The 22,358-nt window shown below is 47.3% G+C and overlaps 1 protein-coding gene and 1 long non-coding RNA gene across 3 annotated transcripts; one reads left to right on the top strand and one right to left on the bottom strand.

Moving 5' to 3' along the window:
• Nucleotides 1-9,066: 9,066 nt before the first annotated feature.
• FAM187B (family with sequence similarity 187 member B) lies at nucleotides 9,067-20,972 on the bottom strand. 2 transcript variants are annotated; one of them, XM_081517044.1, is made up of 3 exons: nucleotides 20,239-20,972; nucleotides 12,369-12,440; nucleotides 9,067-9,473 (listed from the first exon to the last, which is right to left on the bottom strand). In XM_081517044.1, the coding sequence occupies exons 1-3, from the start codon at nucleotides 20,961-20,963 to the stop codon at nucleotides 9,086-9,088; spliced, it is 1,185 nt and encodes a 394-aa protein (XP_081373170.1). In that variant the 5' UTR covers nucleotides 20,964-20,972; the 3' UTR covers nucleotides 9,067-9,085. The 2 variants fall into 2 exon arrangements, with proteins under 2 accessions (XP_081373170.1, XP_081373171.1); XM_081517045.1 differs by lacking the exons at nucleotides 12,369-12,440; nucleotides 20,239-20,972 and adding an exon at nucleotides 13,468-14,251.
• Nucleotides 12,223-21,241, top strand: LOC145515792 (uncharacterized). Its single transcript, XR_014061014.1, has 2 exons — nucleotides 12,223-12,515; nucleotides 20,350-21,241. It is a non-coding gene; the product is annotated as an uncharacterized LOC145515792 (long non-coding RNA).
• The last annotated feature ends 1,117 nt before the right edge of the window (nucleotides 21,242-22,358 follow it).

Raw genomic sequence — 22,358 nt, 5'->3', positions numbered from 1 at the left:
GATATAGATTCTGAACCCCAGAATGTGGTTTTGCCCCACATGTGACCTAACACTTGCCTATGTTCTCATTGCCTCAATTTCCCCATCTGTAAAATGGAGATAATAACAGTGCCCACTGCATGTGGTTGCTGGAAGGATTAAATGGATATTATTATTATTGTCATATTCTGATGTTCCAGACAGTGTCAGAGTGCATGTGTGCTAAGTCGCTTCAGTCATGTCCAATTCTATGTGACCCCATGGACTGTAGCCTGCCAGGCTCCTCTGTCCTTGGGATTCTCCAGGCAAGAATACTGTGGGTTGCTGTGCCCTCCTCCGGGGAATCTTCCCAACCCAGGGATCGAACCTGCATCTCTTATGTCTACCTGCATTGGCAGACAGGTTCTTCATGACTAGCGCCACCTGGGAAGCCCTAGTGTCAGAGTATCTGCTGTGAATAGGGTTCGCTACTATTACTACTTTCCCACCAGAATAGCTCAGTCGGTAAAGAATCTGCCTGCAGTGCAAGAGACTTGGGTTCAATTCCTGGGTCGGGAACATCCCCTGGAGAAGGAAATGGCAACCCACTCCAGTGTTCTTGCCTGGAGAATCCCATGGAAGAGCAGCCTGGTGGGTTACAGTCCGTGGGGTCCCAAGAGTCGGACGTGACTGAGTGACTAACACTTTCACTTTTTTTCCACCAGACTAGGTAAGTAATTAAGAGCAAAACCCCCGGCGCCAACCTGGTTGGGTTCAACTCCCAGCCCCAGCATTTATTACCTATGTACCCCTTTAACGTTATTTATTAATTTTAGGCAGTGCTGGGTCTTCGTTGCTGCTTGGCTTTTCTCTATTTGTAGCAAATGAGGACTACCCTAGTTGCAGTATGTGGGCTTCTCATTGCGGTGGCTTCTTTTATTGCAGAGCACAGGCTCGAGGGCACGCAGGCTCAGTAGTTGTGGCTCCAGGGTTCTAGAGCACAGGCTCAATAGCTCTGGTGCACAAGTTTAATTGCTCCACCACATGTGGAATCTTCCCAGATCAGGGATCAAACCCATGTCTCCTGCATTGGTGGGCGGATTCTTTACCACTGAGCCACCACGGAAGCTCCCCTATGTACCCTTAGATATGGATCTTAATCTCTCTGTGCCTCAGTTCCCTCATCTATAAAATGGGGATGATGATTATGCCTTGCAGAGTGTTGCAAGGAGTGATAAAGTAAACTTGCCAAGTTCTTAGAATGGTGTCTGGCACACAGTGAGTGCTCCATTGTTGCCGTTGTTACTGGAGGTCTGCTCTCTTTCCATCAAGGTTGCTAAGCTGCTGTGATGTGATCCTGGAGCAGCCCTCATCTCTTCTAAGGAAGCATTGCTTGAGGATTAAGGCAACACAGAAAAAAGGTGGCGTAGAGAGATGAAGGAAGATGATACTGGAGAACATTTTTGGAACACCTGGATCTAACTGTGCCTGAAGCAAGACCTGCCCCTGGACTTCTTGATTCCAATAAACAATAAATTCCTTCTTAGCTTAAACAACTTTGCTTGGATTTCTGTTACTTACAGCTAAATGTGTTCTAAGGCAGAAAGTTATTGGAGGGCTCAAATAACAGATAGGGAAGATATTAGAGGAAGTATGGAAGCTGAAGAGAGGACAGAAGTGATACATCTTGAGAAGAGAAGGCTATGTGGAAGCAGTGTGCATTCCGGATTAGAATCCCAGCTGTTTTACTTACTGCCCTTGGTAGAGTGATTACATAATGATTGTAATACCTCATTCCTTTACGTACACATTCTTACAATGTGACTTTGTTAGTCTTCTCATCAAGAAACGTAGTCTATTCCCCTACCCCTTGAATCTGGGTTGACCTTGTAACTTGTTTTGGCCAACAGAACATGCTGAGAGTAATGCTGAGCTAGTTCTAAGGTTAGGCTTCCAGCTCCTGTTTGCTCTCTTGGACTCTTGCCATGACCTTGTGAACAATCTGGGCTCACCTATGGGTGGATAAGAGATTGGAGGTTCCCCAGCCAAATATCTTTTGTCCCCCAGAAGCAGAGCCATCTAGCCTCCGAGAGCTGACCACAGATGCATGAATGAGTCCAGCTAAGACCTGAAGAACTACCCATGTGAGCCAAGCCTATACTGGCAACCTACAGACTGGAGAGAGAAAGAAGTAATTGTTGTATTAATCTACTGAGTTTTGGGTGGTTTCTCTTCTTTAAAAAAATTTTTTTTCATTTATTTATTTATTTTTGACTGCGTTGGATACTAGTTGCAGCGTGTGGGATTTTCATTGTGGTATTTGGGCTTATTTGTCCCCAGCACGTGGGAGAGCAGTTCCCAGACTAGGGATCAAACCTGTGTTCCCTGCACTGGAAGGAAGATTCTTAACCACTGGACCACCAGAGAAGTCCCTTGGGTGGTATCATGTGGCAGTAGATAACTGATACCTTGTCCAGGGGTCTTCCGCAAACCTGACCTTCAGGTTGCATGGCAAACCAAGGCCACCATGTCCCAGTCCTGATCATGTGCTAGTTCTGAGCCTGGACCTCAAGAGGCCGTGCAGCTTCTAGTCACTTTCTTGGACCCCTGCCTCCACCTTGTGGACAAGCCTGGGTTGGTCCTCTAGAGAATGAGAGATCACATGGAGGAGAGCCCAGTTGCTCCAGCTGATGGCACCTGGTCCAGCCTACAGACAGCTGACTCCTAAACATGTGAGAGAGCTCAGCCAAAATCAGTAGAGCCAACCCTAGCCCACTGCTGATCAGAAGTCACGAACAATCAATCCCAGCAGAGACCGGAACTACCCAATTGGTTTGCAGACTTGTAAGCAATAATAAGTGCTTACTATTTTAAATCTCTGATTTGGGAGTATTTTGTTTTGCAGCTGTAACTGATCCACTAACTTTCCATGGGCAAGTGAATTCACCTCTCTGGCCCTCAGTTTCCTCCTGTGAAAAATAGAAATCACGACATGCCTATCAAAACAGCCAAAATTGAGAACACTGAATCATCATTATATAAACTACGGACTTGGGATGACTATGATGTGTCAGTGTAGGTTCATCAGTTATAACAGATGAACCACGTTGGTGGGAGATGCTGAAAATGGGGGAGGCCATGCATGTGTGGGGCAAGGGTATCTATAGGACATCTCTGTATTTTCTGCTACTTGGCTGTGAATCTAAAACTTGTCTTTAAAAAATTGCAATAGGAAAAGGAAAAGGTAGAAAGAGGATAGCTAAAAGTGGAATATGGGGCATGTCGTGTCCTACACTGCATTTGGAGGTGTGGGAAGAAGTGGTACTTTTCCTGCTAGGTGATGAAAGTTTCTCATTGTCCAGTGGGCTACGTGGAGAGTGGCTGCTACTCCATGCTCCAACCTATGGGTTTCCCCACCCTTACCTATAAGGAGCTCCACCTGCCAGTATTATCTTCTTCAATGGACATCAGATCATGTCCCTACAACTACTCAACAGCCTCCCATGGCTCCCATCTCACTACAGTGAGTGAAAGTCGCTCAGTTGTGTCCAACTCTTTGCGATCCTATGGACATCTCACTACAAATAAAGTCTAAATCCTGGCCCACAAGCCCTGCATGATCTGGCTCCTGGCTACCTCCTTGGTGTCTGTCCTGCTCTCGTCAGCTCCACCCACCATGGACATCCACCCAGAGCCCTTATGAATGCTTCCTCTGCTTGGAACTGCTTATGGTAGTAGGCTAAATAGTGGTGCCCCAAAGAGGGTCACTGCTAACCCCCAGAACCTAGGAATGTGTTGCTGACACACTGGAAGTGACTTTGCAGGTGTGAGCAAGGTAAGGATCTTGAGATGGGGAGATTATTTTGGATCATTGGGTGGGCCCAGTGTAATCACAGAGTTCTTCTAAGAGAGAAGCAGGAGGACTTCCCTAGAGGTCCAGTGGTTAAGAATCCACCTTCCAATGCAGGGGACATGGGTTTGCTCCCTGCTCTGGGAAGAATCCACATGCCTCGGGGCAACTCAGCCTGCACCCTGCAGCCATTGAGCCTGCACACCCTGGAGCCTGTGCTTTGCAACAAAAGAGCCACTGCAATGAGAAGCCTGTGTACTGCAACTAGAGAGTAAACTGCACTCACCGTAACTAGAGAAAGCCTGCTAGCAGCGACAAAGACCAGCCAAAAATCAAATAAATTAAAAAAAAAAGGGGGGGGGAAGCAGAAGAGTCAGAGGGAGAGAGAGAGTCAGAGAGTCAGTGAAAATATAATGTGGTGGGTCTTCCCTGGTGGTCCAGTGGCTAAGACTCCACCCTTCTAATGCAGGGGGCCCAGGTTCAGTCTCTGCTTGGGGAACTAGATCCCATATGCTTCAGCTAAGACCTGGTGGTGCAGTCAAATAAATACATAAAAACAAATATTAAAAAAAATACAATGTTGCTGGCTTCAAGGTTGGAGGCATAGGCAAGATGAAGGATGCAAGGAAATGAATTCTCCCCCTCAAGATTCCAGAAGAACCCAGTGGCTGACACTTTGATTTTAGCTAAATAAGACCCATTTTGGACTTCTGACCTTCAGAACTACAGGATTAAAAATGTGTATTGCTTTAAGGCATTAGTTCAGTTCAGTTCAGTCGCTCAGTAGCATCCGACTCTTTGCGACCCCATGAATTGCAGCATGCCAGGCCTCTCTGTCCATCGCCAACTCCCGGAGTCTACCCAAACCCATGTTCATCGAGTCGGTGATGCCATCCAACCATCTCATCCTCTGTCGTCCCCTTCTCCTCCCGCCCCCAACCCTACCCAGCATTAGGGTCTTTTCCAATGAGTCAACTCTTTGTATGAGGTGGCCAAAGTATTGGAGTTTCAGCTTCAACATCAGTCCTTCCAATGAACACCCAGGATTGATCTCCTTTAGGATGGATTGATTGGATCTCCTTGCAGTCCAAGGGACTCTCAAGAGTCTTCTCCAATACCACAGTTCAAAAGCATCAATTCTGCGGCGCTCAGCTTTCTTCACCGTCCAACTCTCACATCCATACATGACCACTGGAAAAACTATAGCCTTGACTAGACGGACTTTTGTAGGCAAAGTAATGTCTCTGATTTTAAATATGCTATCTAGGTTGGCCATAACCTTCCTTCCAAGGAGTAAGCGTCTTTTAATTTCATGGCTGCAATCACCATCAGCAGTGATTTTGGAACCCCCCAAAATAAAGTCTGACACTGTTTCCACTGTTTGCCCATCTATTTCCCATGAAGTGATGGGACCAGATGCCATGATCTTAGTTTTCTGAACGTTGAGCTTTAAGCCAACTTGTTCACTCTCCTCTTTCAGTTTCATCAAGAGGCTCTTTAGTTCTTCTTCACTTTCTGCCATAAGGGTGGTGTAAGCTTGTGGTAATTTGTCACGGCAGCTATAGGAAACTAATATGCCTTTCCTCCAAATCCCTACTTGCTCAGTTTTTTGTTATTAAGGCTCAATCTTAAATATCATCTCTTCAGAGAAACTGTCCCTGGCTACTTCAGCTTAGTAAATATTTTTTGAATGCTTCATTGAAAATGATTCTCTTGACCCTAATCAAGGTTGAAGCAAGAGCTCTCAAATTAACCACCATGGGCTGAATTCAGCCTGCACATGTGTCTTATTTGACCGACACTGTGTTTTAAAATTTGTTTGAGACAACATTCATCAGTTGGACAGTTTCACTCAAACATCTCAATTTCCAGAATCACATGGGACTTTCAGAAGAACCAGGCCCATCACTCCGTGTTAGAACTCCCACATCACAGCAGCCTCCCAAGGCCTTTCTCCTGACTTGTGTTTTCTGCTTGGCTCAGGAAGTCACTGACTTGGCAACATTGGTGTCTCTGTTAAGGATTCCCTAAAAGCAATATGAAAACACTGGGTTGGCCAAAAAGTTAGCTTGGGATTTTTTTTTATCATATATTCTTAAAGAAAAACCTGAACAAACTTTTTGCCTAACCCAATAGAGTGCATAAACAAGGAGACAGAAGATACTATAAAGAGCAACCAGATGGAAATGTTAGGACTGAAAACTACAAAAACCAAAGTAAAAGGCTCACCGGATGGACTGAACAGCAGAATGGAGATGACAGAGGAAGAAAGTGAACTTGAAGATGGATCAGTAGACATTCTCCAACCTAAACAGGAGAGAATACTGGAGGAAAAATAACCAAGTCTCAGGGACCTGTGAGACAACAATAGGTCTAAATTCATGTCTTTGGAGTTCCAGGAGAGAAAAGGGAATGGGGAGCCGAAAAACTGTTTGAAGAATATTTTCTTGGGAAGCAGAGCAGAGGGACAATGAAGTGGGGTACAGGGTAAGCTGATAAAAGGTGCCCTAATGAGCTGATGCCTTCGAACTGTGGAAATGATGCCTTTGAACTGTGGTGCTGGAAAAGACTTCTGAGAGTCCCTTGGACAACAAGGAGATCAAACCAATCGATCTTGGACAACAAGGAAATCAACCCTGAATACTCATTGGAAGGACTGATGCTGAAGCTTAAACTCCAGATTTTGATTGATGCAAACAGCTGACTCATTAGAAAAGTCCATGATGCTGGGAAAGATTGAGGGCAGAAGGAAAAGAGGGCGTCAGAGCATGAGATGGCTGGATGGCATCTCCCATACAGTGGACATTAACTTGAGCAAACTTTGGGAGATGATGAGGGACAAGGAGGCCTGGCGTGCTGTAGTCCATGGGGTCGCAGAGAGTCAGACATGACTGGGTGACTGAACAGCAACAAAGGAGCTGGCTGCAGCTGTGCCTCCTGGGGTCACTGGGGACCCTCTGAGAGAAAGTGTGGAATGTGCCTCTGAGTTGTACCACCCAGGAGTGGGGAAGCTGGATGTCTACCCTCCCACTCCCACCCTTCATGAGTAAGGATTGCTCCTGGGAGCACTGACAGCCAGGCTGCCAGCCTGCCCTATGCCTGGCCCAGCAGGCCTCTGAGCAAAGTTAGAAAGCCACTGCATTCAGGAACCATCCATGAGACAGCTGATGCTAGGACTTCAAGGGTGGGCTGGGGGATAGGGCTGGGCGTGCTGTGCTAAGTTGCTTCAACCATGCCCAACGTTTTTGTGACCCTATAGACTAGCCTGCCAGGCTCCTCTGTCCATGGGATTCTCCAAGCAAGAATACTGGAGTGGATTGCATGGCTGGGTGTTATCAGTTGCCTATCGCTGCTTAAAAAATTGCCATACATTTCGTAACTTAAACAGCACACATTTATGATCCCCTAGTTTCTGTGGGTCAGGAGTCCAGACACGGCTTGGCTGAGTCCTCTGCCCAGTCAAGGTGTTGGTCAGACTGTGTTCTCATCTGGTGGCTCAACTGGAGAAGAATCTACTTCCAAACTCATTCAAGTTTTTGGCAGAAATTATCCCCTTGCAGCTGTGTGATAGAGACTCTGGCTTTCAGAGGGCTTCACCCTCAAAGGGTGACACTTGCAGCTCCCAGAGGCTGCCCACAGCTCCCTGCCAAGTGGGCTTCCTCAACATGGCTGCCTGCTTCATGGGGCCAGAAAAGCCTCTCTTGCTCTAGATGGCTGAGACAGTCTTCTGTGATGTAACCTAATAAAAGGAGCGAGACCCAACACCTTCTTAATATTGTATTGGTTGGAAGCAAGTCACAATGAAGGGTGGGTAGTCACACAAAGGCATGGACACCATGAGTTGGGACTCACTGGGGTTACCTTAAGGTCTATCTACCCCAGCAGGGCACTAACAGCCTTGGTGTGGATTGTATGAACTTCAGTTCAGTGCTGTGCAGATAGGTCTGGGCATCAGACCCATGCTTGGCTTTGGCTGTTTCACTTTCAGCTGCTGTGCAGTGATACAGGGCACTGCGGGTTTCCTAGGAGCAGGTCTGGGGGGCACCCAGAGGTCTCCTTTATCTCCCTCATTGCCAGTCCCTTCCCAAGTTCACTGTGTGACCTCAGGCGGCTTGCTTGAGAGCTCTGTGCTTTAGTGTTCTCAGCTACGAAAAAAGAGGTTCACAGTGTGGCTCATAGATGGTTGTGAGGACCATAACGTTTGTGCAGGATGTGAGTTCTGACCAGGCCAGGCGATCCCCCAAAATAACAACAAAAATAATTGTTTTTGTTATTCTCTGCCTCTGCTTCCCAGCGGGCCCCCCTTTAGCTCTCCACGAACACTCCCCCTTTCTGGAGGTATCTTTGCCTCTCTGGGTACCATGTGAAGCCTTAGGTGTTTCACCAACAGTGTCTGGGGTGTGAGGGGTGAGCACTGCCCTCTTCCTGGGGGCAGAAGTTCTGGAAGTTTCCGATCTGCCCTGTTGCTGTTTCACAATGGAATATCAGGGCCATGAATTTTACTAGGCATTAATATTTATTTCCAACTCTTGCACTCTGTTAAATAGTGTATAACATTTCTAGGAACAGCCAGCTGGGCCAGGTGATTGCCACAGGTCGGCTGGGCCAGGCCTAGTGCCTTGTCCCAGCACAGAGGCCTGTCTCTCCTTTCTTGGGGTGTCTGAGGGAGCCCTCGCCATTGCAAGAATCAGGAAGAGGGGTGCTCAGTCTGCTAACTGGGCCACCACTCCGGTGGACCCTCTAACCTGGGGAGCTATGGTGAGGCCTGGAGGCCCCAGGTGCCACTTAGATGGTGGGGGAGGGGTGCAGGGAATGGGCAAGGAAAGGCAGCAGTCCAGTGCGGATCCGGGGGGTCTGGGGTGACCCACTCCCATCCCTCATCCCTGCCCTTGTCCTTGGGAGAGTGTGGTGAGTGAGGTGGCTACAATTTACACACCCAGAGACTCACTCCCCAAATGGCCTCATTCCAGCCCTTCCTCCCTGTGAGGAGCACAAGGCTTGAGCCAGGCCACCTGGGTTTGAACTGGTGCCCCCCCACCCCCACCCCACCGTGACCAGACAGGTAGTCTAGCCTCAGTTTCCTCACCTGTGGCATGGGGATTGTGAATGAGTTAACAGAGTAGGACTTTGACCAGGGAGAGGTCAGTCGCCCTTAGCTGCAGCTCCATGTCTGTTTTGGTCCACACACATTCAGAGTGAGGTGTGGGTGAGCCCAGGGCAGCAGGACATATGGGGCAATGAAGGCACAGGAGGTCTCCTGAACCCAAAGGGCTGACTTTATTTCACCAGCAACATCTGGTTTCTCTTCCGGCTCCGGGAAAAGCGGAATTGTTTGAGCAGACACCCCAGCACAGTCAAGACCACACCCAGGAGCATCATCACGTTCAGCCCCTTAAAGACAGAGTTGGCTTTTCCTTTCCGGGTCTCCTCTGCCTCTGGTTGTCGTTCAGACTTCTCTGTGCTCAGAAACTTCAGTGGATCCACATTGACTTTGGAGTTGAATTGAGCCGTGAGCTCTTGCTGCACGAAGCACCTGTAAGTGGCCGGCTGGAAGACCTCCAGCAAGCTGCCGCCGTTGGAGGTATCCAGGATGGTGCTGATGCTCTTGCCGGAGAGCTGATCCTTCCAGGTCAGGGGGAGGTTGTTGGCTTCCCAGAATACGGGCCTGTGAAGGAGGACAAGATCAGCTGCAAAACCCCAGAGAGGGGGAGGGCGAACAGATGTCTGAAAGCAGGTAGCGATGGCATCACCCTTCTTCCTGCGAACAGCAAACAGAGCATCCCCCTCCAAGGAGAGCTATGCGGCAAAGAACAGGGGAAGGTGGGGCAGGATGGCTGGGAGCTCTCAGAGCTCAGCCCCTTACTTCCTCGGGACCACTTAACCAAGTGCCTCTATCTCTGTTTCTTCATCTGAAACCTGAGAGTGTCATGATTGCAGTGATCTCAGCAGGTTATTTGGAGGAATTAGCAAGACACTCCCTAATTGTGTGTTCACCTCCTTACCTGCCTGACCCTATTTCCCCTACTCTCCCTCATTCATTCTGCCCCAGCCACACCTCCTAGAGGTTCTTCCAACAACTGGGCACAGTCCTGCCTTGGGGTCTTTGCACTCAGCTTGGAATGCTCTCCCTAATGCACACAGCTCTCTCACCTCCTCTCAGCCTTGGCTGAACGGCACCTTCTCAGGAACGCTTTCTCTGCTCTCCTTATTTAAAACTTTCACCTCCCCCACTCCCACTCTCCCTCCTTTATTACCAACTAAAATGCTGGGTTCTCAACATTGTCAAAGCGAATATACTCCAATAAAAAAAAATGAGATACTGTGTTTCATTCATGTCATTGGTTTATCGCTGCATGAGAGCAGGTATCTTTTTTTGGTTTTGTTCTTCATTGCATCTCTGGTGCCTAGAGTTTAGATGCTTGGTTTATAAATGCTCAGTGAAAAACGTGATCAGTGAATACGTGAATCAGGGATAAAACACACCCATCGTGGCTGGGAAGCAAAAGAGACAAGCAACAGACAATAATGACAAGGTGAAAGATCATAAAAGCAATAGTAACACCTGTTAGTGTGTGGGACCCTGTTGTAAATGTCTTTACCGGCATTTGCTGCCTTAGGGATCACAATGACCCCGAGGCCAGGTCCCGCAAGACCTCTGTACTCCCCAAATTCATGTCCTAACCGGAACCTCAGAATGTGACCTTATTTGAAAATAGAGTTGTTGCAGTTGTAATTAGTTCAGATGCGGTCAGATGGGAGTCGTGAAAGGGAACGTCGCTCAGTCGTGTCCAACTCTCCATGGACTGTAGCCTGCCAGGCACCTCTGTCCATGGAATTCTCCAGGCCCCACTGGAGTGGGTAGCCATTCCCTTCTCCAGGGGATCTTCCCCACCCAGGTCTGCTGCATTGCAGGCAGATTCTTTGCCATTTGAGCCGCCAGGATGGGAGTCAGGTGGGCCTTAAATCCACCGATATAACCTGCATCCATGTAAGAAAAGAGAAGAGACAGAGACATGAGACACACGGGGAGAACACCAGGTGGTGAGAGAGGCAGAGGCTGGAGGGACACAGTCACAAGTCAGGGAGGCTGAGAACTGCGGCCACCGCCAGAAGCCAGGAAGAGGCGAGGAAGGAGCCTATCCAGCCTCTCAGAGGGTACGTGGCCCTGCTGACACCTTGATCTGTCTGCAGAACTGGAAGAGAATTCCCTGGTGGTTGAAGCCACCTGGTTGGTGGTGTTTTGTTATAGTGGTTGTAGGAAACGAATACAACCCATATTCTACAGATGGGGAAACTGAGGCCCAGAGAGGCCACTGGCTAAAGTCACACAGCAGGAAAGTGGCAGAGGCCGAGACAGTAACCTCACATGAAATGCCCTTCCCCTCAGCTCCCTGGAGACATAGCAATTCTTGAAGCCACAGTGACCTCTCTTCAAGTTCCCTGTGATGGGCACTCAGGTGCCCTTTACTTGGCAAATGACATGGAATAGGTGTGCAGATCTAGATGGAAGGAGGAGTCACATGAGCGTTCACATTTCTGAATTGTGGGTGTTTTTTTTTAAGGAAGCATGTGTTACTTTTATACTTCAAGGAGGAGGAAGAAAGGAGAAAGGGAGACAAAAAAATATGAGAGAGAGAAAAAGAGAAAGAAAAAGCTGGCATAAAACTCAGCATAAAAAAACTAAGATCATGGCATCTTGTCCCATCACTTCATGGCAAATAGAAGGGGGAAAAGTGGAAGCAGTGACAGATTTTATTTTCTTGAGCTCCAAATCACAGAGTGATGACTGCAGCCATGAAATTAAAAGACGCCTGCCCCTTGGAAGGAAAGCTATAACAAACCTAGACAGAGTATTAAAAAAGAGACATGACTTTGCCAACAAAGGTCTGTATAGTCAAAGCTAGGGTTTTTCCAGTAGTCATGCACAGGATGTGAGAGTTGGACCACAAATAAGTCTGAGCACTGAAGGATTGATGCTTTTGAACTGTGGTGCTGGAGACGATTCTTGAGTCTCCTTTGGACAGCAAGGAGATCCAACAAGTCAATCCTAAAGGAAATCAACTCTGAATATTCATTGGAAAGGCTGATGCTGAAGCAGAAGCTCTGAGACTTTGGCCACCTGATTCAAAGAGCCAACTCACTGGAAAAGACTCTGATGCTGGGAAAGATTGAAAGCAGGAGGAGAAGGGGGTGACAGAGGATAAGATGGTTGGATGGCATCACCAACTCAATGAACATGAGCTTCAGCAAGCTCTGGGAGATGGTGAAGGACAGGGACGCCTGGTGTGCTGCAGTCCATGGGGTCGCAAAGAGTCGGACATAACTTAGTGACTGAACAATAACAACAACAGAAGTCACAGCTGGGATGACCAAGGGAAAGAAAACCAGATGCAGGCAATGAAGCCAGATTCCACAGAGCCGGTAATTGCAGAGCCCTCAAGAGGTTGCTCAGGCTCCCAACTTGCAAGAAAGGGTTGCCACAGGCCAGCGGGGGAGAAGGACAAGGGGGTCCCCATGGCCAAGCATGTGTCATAATAAGGTCTGCGCTGCCACCTCTCACCATGGATTACCCCAGGCATTCCTCTGAGCTGTAGTTTCCTCATCTGTGAATGAGCCTTCTTGGAGTCCACAGCTCCTTGGGTGAGGGAAGAAGAATAGCAGAGGATGTGGCTTAAGAAGAGTGTGTGCCTAGGGACCAGCCTATAGGGTAAGTGCTACACTGTGAGTGGTTGCCGTTCTTATTGTTGTGGTAGTGGCAGTTAGTCGCTCAGTCATGTCCAAGTTTGGGACCCCATGGACTGTAGCCCGCCAGGCTCCTCTGTCCATGGAATTCTCCAGGCAAGAATACTGGAGTAGGTAGCCATTCCCTTCTCCAGGGGACCTTCCCCACCCAGGGATCAAACCCAGGTCTCCTGCATTGCATGCTGATACTTTACCATCTGAGCCACCAGGGAAGCAGGTGGGCAGCGAAAAATGTGAAGAGGGAAAGATGTCCCATGGGCTCCAGGCAGGAACCCTTAAGAAGGAATGGCAACCCACTCCAGTATCCTTGCCTGGGAAATCCCATGAACAGAGGAGCCTGGTGGGCTACAGTCCATGGAGTTGCAAAGAGTTGAACACAACTTAGTGACTCAACCATCACCACCAGGCAGGAAGACAGAACAAGAATGGGAGCTCCCAGGGACACAGGTCATGATAGGCATCCATCCTCTCATCCCAGGCTTGATGATCATTGCACATGAGTTTGAGGACTCAACAGTCTCACAGCTTCCTGAGCTACCTGCCTCACAGCTCCATCACTTGCCTGAGCTTCTCCCATTCCAACCCATCTCCCCAACTGGACTAGGGGCTTCCTAAGGACCAGACGTCCAGCTACCTGATGACCACCACATCCACAGCACCACCCGGTGCAGGGTTGGGCCTGGAGTCAGTTGAGCATTCCCTGGGTACTAGCTGTCCTCGTTCTATCTGTGTGTGGCTCAGTGGACACCGAGAGATTCTTACCAAAAGGAATATCCAAAGAAGCCCAAGGAGAGAGACTTCGGGGCTGATTCACAACATAGAATCCCTCCCTCTCTGCACAGATTAACCACAAAGGCTCCCAGATGGGGAGAGCCTGGCAAGGGGCCAAGGGCAGGGCCGGTACCCGCTTCCATCACCTGTAGATAGATCCTAAGGGGCAGGTGAGCCGCGCAGATCCCGCATTACTAAGCTGGAAGTTGTCAAAAATGACATAGTTCACATCTATGAGTGTACACGGAATGTGGCAGGTTTCCACCTGCATCTCAGGCCTCAAGCGGTTGGACCACAGCTTCACATCCCCCAGATAGAGCCAGCAGGGCATCAGGTTTTCCAGGGACTCTTGGATGTAGCAGTACCCCAGGCGTTTGCGTTCACCTGGCTCCCCACAGCGGTTACAGTCCTGCCAGGGCTCCCAGTGGGTGAAGATGAGCTGCTTGCTACCCAGATTCAGGCTCTCATTCTGCAGGGGCTTTTGGTCCAGATCTTTGTGTGTAATATGTAGGGTGACGACATCTTGGAAGTCAATTTCATACTGCACCACTTTCTTGCCACCCTTGTCTTTGCAGTAATAAAGGCCTGTATGGTAGGGTAGTGGATTTTTAATGAGAAGGCTGCCATTGGGCATTGTTTCCATGTTGAGATTAGTAGTGGGATTGCTGGCCCAGGTGGTCTTGACTGGAATGAAGAAGAATTGCCACTGTGCCCCAGGGGCATTGCAGTGCAGGATGATATCATTGTTTGAGAACAGGGCCAGCTGACAATGCTTGCGATTAGGACAGCTGATAGAAAAGAGTGACTCCTGGACTGGGAGAGCAAAGCTGAGCAACAGCCACAGGATGGTCAGCATGGTGGACTGGGACCGTGAAAGTGGGCTGGGCTCCACCCTGGACTTTGTGAGGTCATCCATGAACGTCAGGCCTCAGCCCTGAGAGCAGGAAGAACTGTAGTCCACCCCCATGGGGTGTGAGGTCACAATTCCCACATTTGTCCTGTGACAAGTTAGCAGTCCTATTTCATTTCTCTCCCAAGCCTTCCACTCTGCTGGGGTAGAAGGACACAACTTGTCTATTCAGCATTTTCTCTATCAGCTCCCTATTTTGGTGTTAAAGTGACACATGTGAACATTCAACACATTCTTTTCTGAACATGTACTTTGTTCGGGGACCTCCCTGGTGGCTCAGGCGGTAAAGAATTCCCCTGTAATGCAAGAGACCTGGGTTCATTCTCTGGGCTGGGAAGATCCCCTGGAGAAGGGAATGGCAACCCATTCCAGTAGTCCAGCCTGGAAAATCCCATGGGCAGAGGAACCTGGCGAGCTACAGTCCGTGGGGTTGCAAAGAGTTGGACGTGACTGAGCAACTAAGCACGCATGCATGCTGCTATGTTCTGGGCACACTTGGGAGTGCTGAGAATGGAGAGGGGAATAAATCCTCTCTGGTTCCCTTCTGACCACCTACCCTTCCCCACCCAACTGCTCCAGCCATGCTGGCCTCCTGACTGTCCCCTGAATATATCAGGCAAGCAAAGAGCTCCTGCCTTAGGACCTTTGCACATGCTGGTCCTTCCATGATATCTGCAAGACTCAACTCATTTTAAACAAATATATTTTTTCCTTGGTGGCCCCTTTCCCAGATTCTTTCCTAAACTCCTCAGCCAAAAATAAATAAATAAACATTGAAAATCAAAATCACCAATAGAAACACAAAAATGTCAAAAACATGGCACTAAATAGACCATGAAGAGGATACTTGCTAACACGGTGTGGGAGCTGAAACCAGAAAGCAGAGTGTCACCTTGTGTGGCCTTGGCTGGGAATGTGCATTGTTGGGAGACTCAATTTTCTTGCCACTCTGTGCATGTCTGCAGATGAACATGACTATGGGTACCAACTTGGAGGTTACAAATAAATTTTAATGAGTAGGTGAATTCACAAGCGTGGAATCCTTGAATGATGATGATCAGTTCAGTTCAGTTCAGTCGCTCAGCCATGTCCAATTCTTTGCAACCCCATGGACTATAGCATGCCAGGCTTCCCTGTCAATCACCAACTCCTGGAGCTTGCTCAAACTCATGTCCATCGAGTCAGTGATGCCCTCCAAATATCTTGTCCTCTGTTGTCCCCTTCTCCTGACTTCAATCTTTTCCAGCATCGGGGTCTTTTCTAATGAGTCAGCTCTCAAATCAGGCAGCCAAAGTAGTGGAACTTCAACTTCAGCATCAGTCCTTCCAATGAATATTCAGGATTGATTTCCTTGCAGTCCAAGGGACTCTCAAAAGTCTTCTCCAACACCACAGCTCAAAAGCATCAAGTCTTCGGCGCTCAGCCTTCCTTATGGTCCAACTCTCACATCCATACCTGACTACTGGAAAAACCATATCTTTGACTAGAAGGATCTTTGTCAGCAAAGTAATGTCTCTGCTTTTTATTATGCTGTCTAGGTTGGTCATAGCTTTTCTTCCAAGGAGCAAGCATCTTTTAATTTCATGGCTGTAGTCACCATCTGCAATGAGTTTGGAGCCCATGAAAATAAAGTCTGCCACTGTTTCCATTGTTTCCCCATCTATTTGCCATGAAATGATTGAACTGGATGCCATGATCTTAGTTTTTTGAATGCTGAGTTTTAAGCCAGCTTTTTCACTCACCTCTTTCACTTTTATCAAGAGGCTCTTTAGTTCCTCTTTGCTTTCTGCCATAAGTGTGGTGTCATCTGCATATCTGAGGTTATTGATATGTCTCCCAGAAATCTTGAGTCCAGCTTGTGCTTCATCCAGCCTAGCATTTCGCATGACGTACTCTGCATATAAGTTAAATAAACAGGGTGACAATATACAGCCTTGATGTACTCCTTTCCCAGCTTGGAACCAGTCCATTGTTCCATATCCGGCTCTAACTGTTGCTTCTTGACCTGCATATGGGTTTCTCAGGAGGCAGGTAAGGTGGTCTGGTATCTCATTTCTTTAATAATTTTCCACAGTTTGTTGTGATCCACACAGTCAAAGGCTTTAGTGTACTCAGTGAAGCAGAAGTAGATGTTTTTCTGGAATTCTCTTACTTTTTCTTTGATCCAACTGATGTTGGCAAGTTGATCTCTGGTTCCTCTGCCCTTTCTAAATCCAGCTTGTACATCTGGAAGTTCTCAGTTCACATACTGTTGAAACCTGGTTTGGAGAATTGTGAGCATTACTTTGCTAGTGTGTAAGATGAGTACAATTGTGTGGTAGTTTGAACATTCTTTGGCATTGCCCTTCTTTGGGATTGGAATGAAAACTGGCCTTTTCCAGTCCTCTGACCACTGCTGAGTTTTCCATATTTGCTGTTATATTGAATGTAGCACTTTCACAGCATCATCTTTTAGGATTTGAAATAGCTCAGCTGGAATTCCATCCCCTCCACTAGCTTTGTTCATAATGATGCTTCCTAAGGCCCACTTGACTTCACATTCCAGGATGTCTGGTTCTAGGTGAGTGATCACACCATCATGGTTATCTGGGCCATTAAGTTCTCTTTAGTATAGTTCTTCTGTGTATTCTTGCCACCTCTTCTTAATATCTTCTGCTTCTGTTAGGTCCATACCATTTCTGTCCTTTATTGGACCCATCTTTGCATGAAATGGTCCCTTGGTATCTCTAATTTTCTTGAAGAGATCTCTAGTGTTTCCCATCCTACTGATTTCCTCTATTTCTTTGCACTGATTACTGAAGAAGCCTTTCTTATCTCTCCTTGCTGTTCTTTGGAAGTCTGCATTCAGATGGGTATATCTTTCCTTTGCTCCTTTGTTTTTCACTTCTCTTCTTTTCACAGCTATTTGTAAGGCCTCCTCAGGCAACCATTTTGCCTTTTTGAGTTTCTTTTTCTTGGGGATTGTTTTGATCACTGCCTCCTGTACAATGTGACAAACTTCTGTCCACAGTTCTTCAGGCACTCTATCAGATCTAATCCCTTGAATCTATTTGTAACTTCCACTGTATAATCATAAGGGACTTGATTTAGGTCATAACTTAATGGCCTAGTGGTTTTCCCTACTTTCTTCAATTTAAGTCTGAATTTGGCAATAAAGAGTTCATGATCTGAGCCACGGTCAGCTCCCAGTCTTGGTTTTGCTGACTGTATACAGGTTCTCCATCTTTGATTGCAAAGAATATAATCAATCTGATTTTGGTATTGACCATCTGGTGATGTCCATGTGTAGAGTTGTCTCTTGTGTTGTTGGAAGAGGGTGTTTGCTATGACCAAAGCGTTCTCTTGGCAAAACTCTGTTAGCCTTTGCCCTGCTTCATTTTGTACTCCAAGGCCAAACTTGCCTATCACTCCAGGTATCTCTTGACTTCCTACTTTTGCATTCTAGTCCCTATGATGAAAAGGACATCTTTTTTGGGTATTAGTTCTAGAAGGTCTTGTAGGTCTTTATAGAACCATTCAATTTCAGCTTCTTTGGCATTAGTGGTTGGGGCACAGACTTGGATTACTGTGATATTGAATGGTTTGCCTTGGAAACAGAGATCATTCTGTCGTTTTTGAGATTGCATCCAAGTACTGCATTTTGGACTCTTTTGTTGTCTATGAGGGCTACTCCATTTCTTCTAAGGAATTCTTGCCCACAGTAGCAGATAAAATGGTAATCTGAATTAAATTCGCCCATTCCAGTCCATTTTAGTTCACTGATTTCTAAAATATCCGTGTTCACTCTTGCCATCTCCTGTTTGACCACTTCTAATTTACCTGGGTTCATGGACTTAACATTTCAGGTTCCTATGCAATATTGTTCTTACAGTATCAGATTTTACTTTTCACCACTAGACATCCACAACTAGGCATTGTTCCTGCTTTGGCTCAGCCCCTTTGTTCCTTCTGGAGCTATATCTCCACTCTTTTCCAGTAGTATATGGGCACCTACTGACCTGAGGAGTTCATCTTTCAGTGTCCTATCTTTTTGCCTTTTCATACTGTTCATGGGGTTCTCAAGGCAAGAATGCTGAAGTAGTTTGCCATTCCCTTCTCCAATGGACCACATTTTGTCAGAACTCTCCACCATGACCCGTTCGTCTTGAGTGGCCCTATATGGCATGGCTCACAGTTTCACTGAGTTAGACAAACAAAACCTCGTGCATACCAGGACCGAGGGAAAGGAGCAGTGACCCCCACGAGAGACTGAGCCAGACCTGCCATTGAGTGTTTGAGTGTCTCTTGCTGAGGCATGGGTCAGCAGTGACCTGCCGCTGGGACAGGGGCTCTGGCTGCAGCAGACCCAGAAGGCATGGCATGTGGCATAAGTCCTCTTGGAGGAGGTTGCCATTAGTGCCACTGTAGAGCTGCCAAGCGGACGACCCACAAACTGGAGAACATTTATATCAAAGAAGTTCTCACACTGTTGCAAAAGTTCTAGGTTCCACAACATATTTCCCAACTTGGGGATCTGGCAAAAGGACTCAGAATCCCAGGGAAACAGACCCTTGGAGCGTACAACAAAACCTTGTGCGCACCAGGACCCAGGAGAAAGAAGCAGTGACCCCACAAGAGACGGAGCCAGACTTGCCTGTGAGTGTCCAGGAGTCTTTGGCAGAGGTGTGGGTTGACAGTGGCCTGCTGCAGGGTCAGGGGCACTGACTATAACGGTCCTGGGAGCTGCGGCATGCTGGCATAAGTCCTTTTGAAGAAGGTAGCTATTACTGCCATCACCCCTATCATAGTTTAGCCTCAGGCTATGAGAAGGGAACACAGTCCCACCCATCAGCACAAAATTGGATTAAAGATTTACTGAGCATGGCTCTGCCCACCAGAGCAAGACCCAGTTTTACCCACAGTCAGTCCCTGCCATCCCATGGGGTTGAAAAGAGTCAGACAGGACTGAGTCACTCAGTCCCTCCCATCAGGAAGCTTTCACAAGCCTCTTATCCTCATCCATCAGAGGGCAGACAGAATGAAAACCACAGTCACAGAAAACTAACCAAACAATGCCGTATATAAATACCAAATACATTTTTATATACAACAAACAATCAGGAAATGAAATTTAAAAGTACAACTTGCATGAACAAATCAAATGTGAGGAACAGATATAATAAAATATATGTAAAACCTCTACATTAATAACTACTCGTTATTGGGATAAATAAAAGAAAACCCAAATAATGGAAGTGTTTACAAAGTTCATGGGTTGGAAGAATAAATATTGTAATATATTGATTTTATCTTTAGATTCAATGATGTGCCAATTAAAAAAAAAAACAAGACTTCTTTTGGATGGAAACAACAAGCTGATTTCAATTTTTTTCATAAAAAGTAAAGAATAACAAAGACAATCTTGAAGAACAAAGCTGAAAAATCTATACTATCGATATCATGGCTTATTATAAAGGTATAATAATTAAGTTACTGTAGCATTGGTGCGAGGATGGGTAGATAAATTGTATCAGTCAGAGTCCAGTGAGGAGATAGAAATCACAGTAAAGTCTATGTTCAAGTTCAAAGATTCCATTGTATGATTTGTAAAGTAAATATAATTTGTAACACTTTATTTGTAACAATAAAGCTGTTAAGAGTGAAAAAATAAATAAATAAAAATAAAGTTTATGTTGGCATGAGCATGGGCCAGAAGGTCTTGGTTTCTAGGTTTCATATTCGGTCTACCCATGAATAACAGGTGCCTACGAGGGCAGGGATTAGGTCTCTGTTGGTCACCACTGTGTCCCCAACATCACCTCAGAACCTGCAGGTGGGGATTCTTGCTGAATGAACATCTGAACAAGCCAGTGAAGAGATCCCTTCCTACACAGATTGACCTTGAAGGCTTATGGGCTGGAAGACAGACCCTGCTTTTCTATTGGAATATAACCCCTGGCCCAGGTGAACACAGGAAACAAAGCCTGGGTGAGGGTCATAGGCAGGGCTCATACCCGGGTCCAGTCACCTGTAGATGGAGGCCAAGGGGCAGGTGAGCTGCATGTTGTTGGTTGACTGGCCCAACTGGGAAATGTCAAAGGTGAAGAACGGCTGGATGATCTCCTTGTTCTTGTTGCAGGGTACAAGGCAGGCTTCCACCTGCATCTCAGGCTGCAAGCGGCTGGACCACAGCTTCACATCTCCCAGATAGAGCCAGCAGGGCATCGGGTTTTCCAGGGACTCTTGGATGTAGCAGTACCCCAGGCGTTTGCGTTCACCTGGCTCCCCACAGCGGTTGCAGTCCTGCCAGGGCTCCCAGTGGGTGAAGATGATCTCCTTTCTACCCAGACTCAGGCTCTGATTCTGCAGAGGGTTTTGGCCTAGTCCTTTGTGGGTAATATGTAGCATGGTGACATCTTGGAAGTCTATCTCATATTCTACCACAAGGGCTGTGTTATTGTCCTCACAGCGATACAGGCCTGTCTGGGAGGGCTGAGGTTTGTTCAGCTGGAGGCTGCCCCCAGGCAATTTCTTTATGTTAGGCAATGAGGAGACCAAAAAGGGATCTTCCCCCTGAAAGGAAGAAAAGTACCAGTGTGCCTTGAGATGGTCACACTGCAGGACAACATCATTGCCCGAGAGCAGGGCCTGCTGGCAGAGACTTTTATACGCACAGGTGACTAACAGCTGGGCACACGAAGGAGGGAGAAAAAGGCTAAGCAGCCACAGGATGGTTGGCATGGCCACGTACATACAGACTACAGAAGGAGGCTGGGAACCACAGGGGCATTGTGAAGTCACCCACAGAACTCAGGCATCGTCCCTGGGCAGTGGAATGGACCCTGATCCACTGCACTTCCAGGACTCCAATTCAGTTCACGTCATCAAATACCTTAGAGTCAAAAATTCAAATGGTCACAAGAGCTGGGCAGGAAACATGAGTGAACCTATGTCAGAACAAGTGAACTAAAAAGTCAAATTATTTATCCTTCACCTACTCACTCAATAAACAATGATGGAATGGGTCAAAATGCATAATTGGGAATGGAAGGTAGGGGAGACACACAGAAATCACTGGTTTCCTATTTTGTAAATGAGGAGGGTTCCTTGCTGCTGCTGCTGCTGCTAAGTCACTTCAGTCGTGCCTGACTCAGTGCGACCCCATAGACGGCAGCCCATCAGGCTCCGCCATCCCTGGGATTCTCCAGGCAAGAACACTGGAGTGGGTTGCCATTTCCTTCTCCAATGCATGAGAGTGAAAAGTGAAAGTGAAGTCGCTCAGTTGTGTCCGACTCTTCGCGATCCCATGGATTGCAGCCTGCCAGGTTCCTCTGTCCATGGGATTCTGCAGGCAAGAGTACTGGAGTGGGGTGCCATTGCCTTCTCCAGGAGGGTTCCTTAATTAGCACCAAATCAGTTCCTTGAGGGGCTTCCCTGGTGGCTCAGCAGTAAAGAATCTGCCTGAAATGCAGGAGACGTGGGTTTGATCCCTGGGTGGAGAAGATCCCCTGAAGGAGGACATGGCAACCCACTCCAATATTCTTTTTTTTTTTTAATAAATTTATTTATTTTAGTTGGGGGCTAATTACTTTACAATATTGTAGTGGTTTTTGCCATACATTGACATGAATCAGCCATGGGTTTTCATGTGTTCCCTTTCCTGGACCCCCCTCCCACCTCCCTCCCCATCCCATCCCTCTGGGTCATCCCATTGCCCCAGCCCTGAGCATTTGTCTCATGCATCGAACATGGAATGGTGTTCTGTTTCACATATGATAATATACATGTTTCAATGCTATTCTCCCAAAACGTCCCACCCTCACCTTCTCCCTCAGAGTCCATAAGACTGTTCTATGCATCTGTGTCTCTTATTCTGTCTCGCATAGTATTCTTGCCTAAAGAATCCCATGGACAGAGGAGCCTGGTGGGCTACAGTCCATGGGGTTGCAAAAAGTTGGACATGACTGAAGCGACTGAGCATGCAACCACAGCTCCTCGAAGGTGGAGAACTTCCCAAATCTCTGTTCACTGTGGCTTATGTCTTCACTCTCCAGGAGTTATCCCCTGTTCCATTATCCTCCTTGGGCACATCTCAGGTGGCACTGAAAGATGTGCCCTCCTTGGCACATGAGTTTCTCAGCCTATTTT

Source organism: Giraffa tippelskirchi, chromosome 7, assembly GCF_054371585.1.
Source record: "Giraffa tippelskirchi isolate mGirTip1 chromosome 7, T2T-mGirTip1v1.2.pri, whole genome shotgun sequence".
NCBI classification, from domain to species: Eukaryota; Metazoa; Chordata; class Mammalia; order Artiodactyla; family Giraffidae; genus Giraffa; species Giraffa tippelskirchi.
Note: the sequence above shows the minus strand (reverse complement) of the source record. Positions and strands in the feature narration are given on the sequence as shown.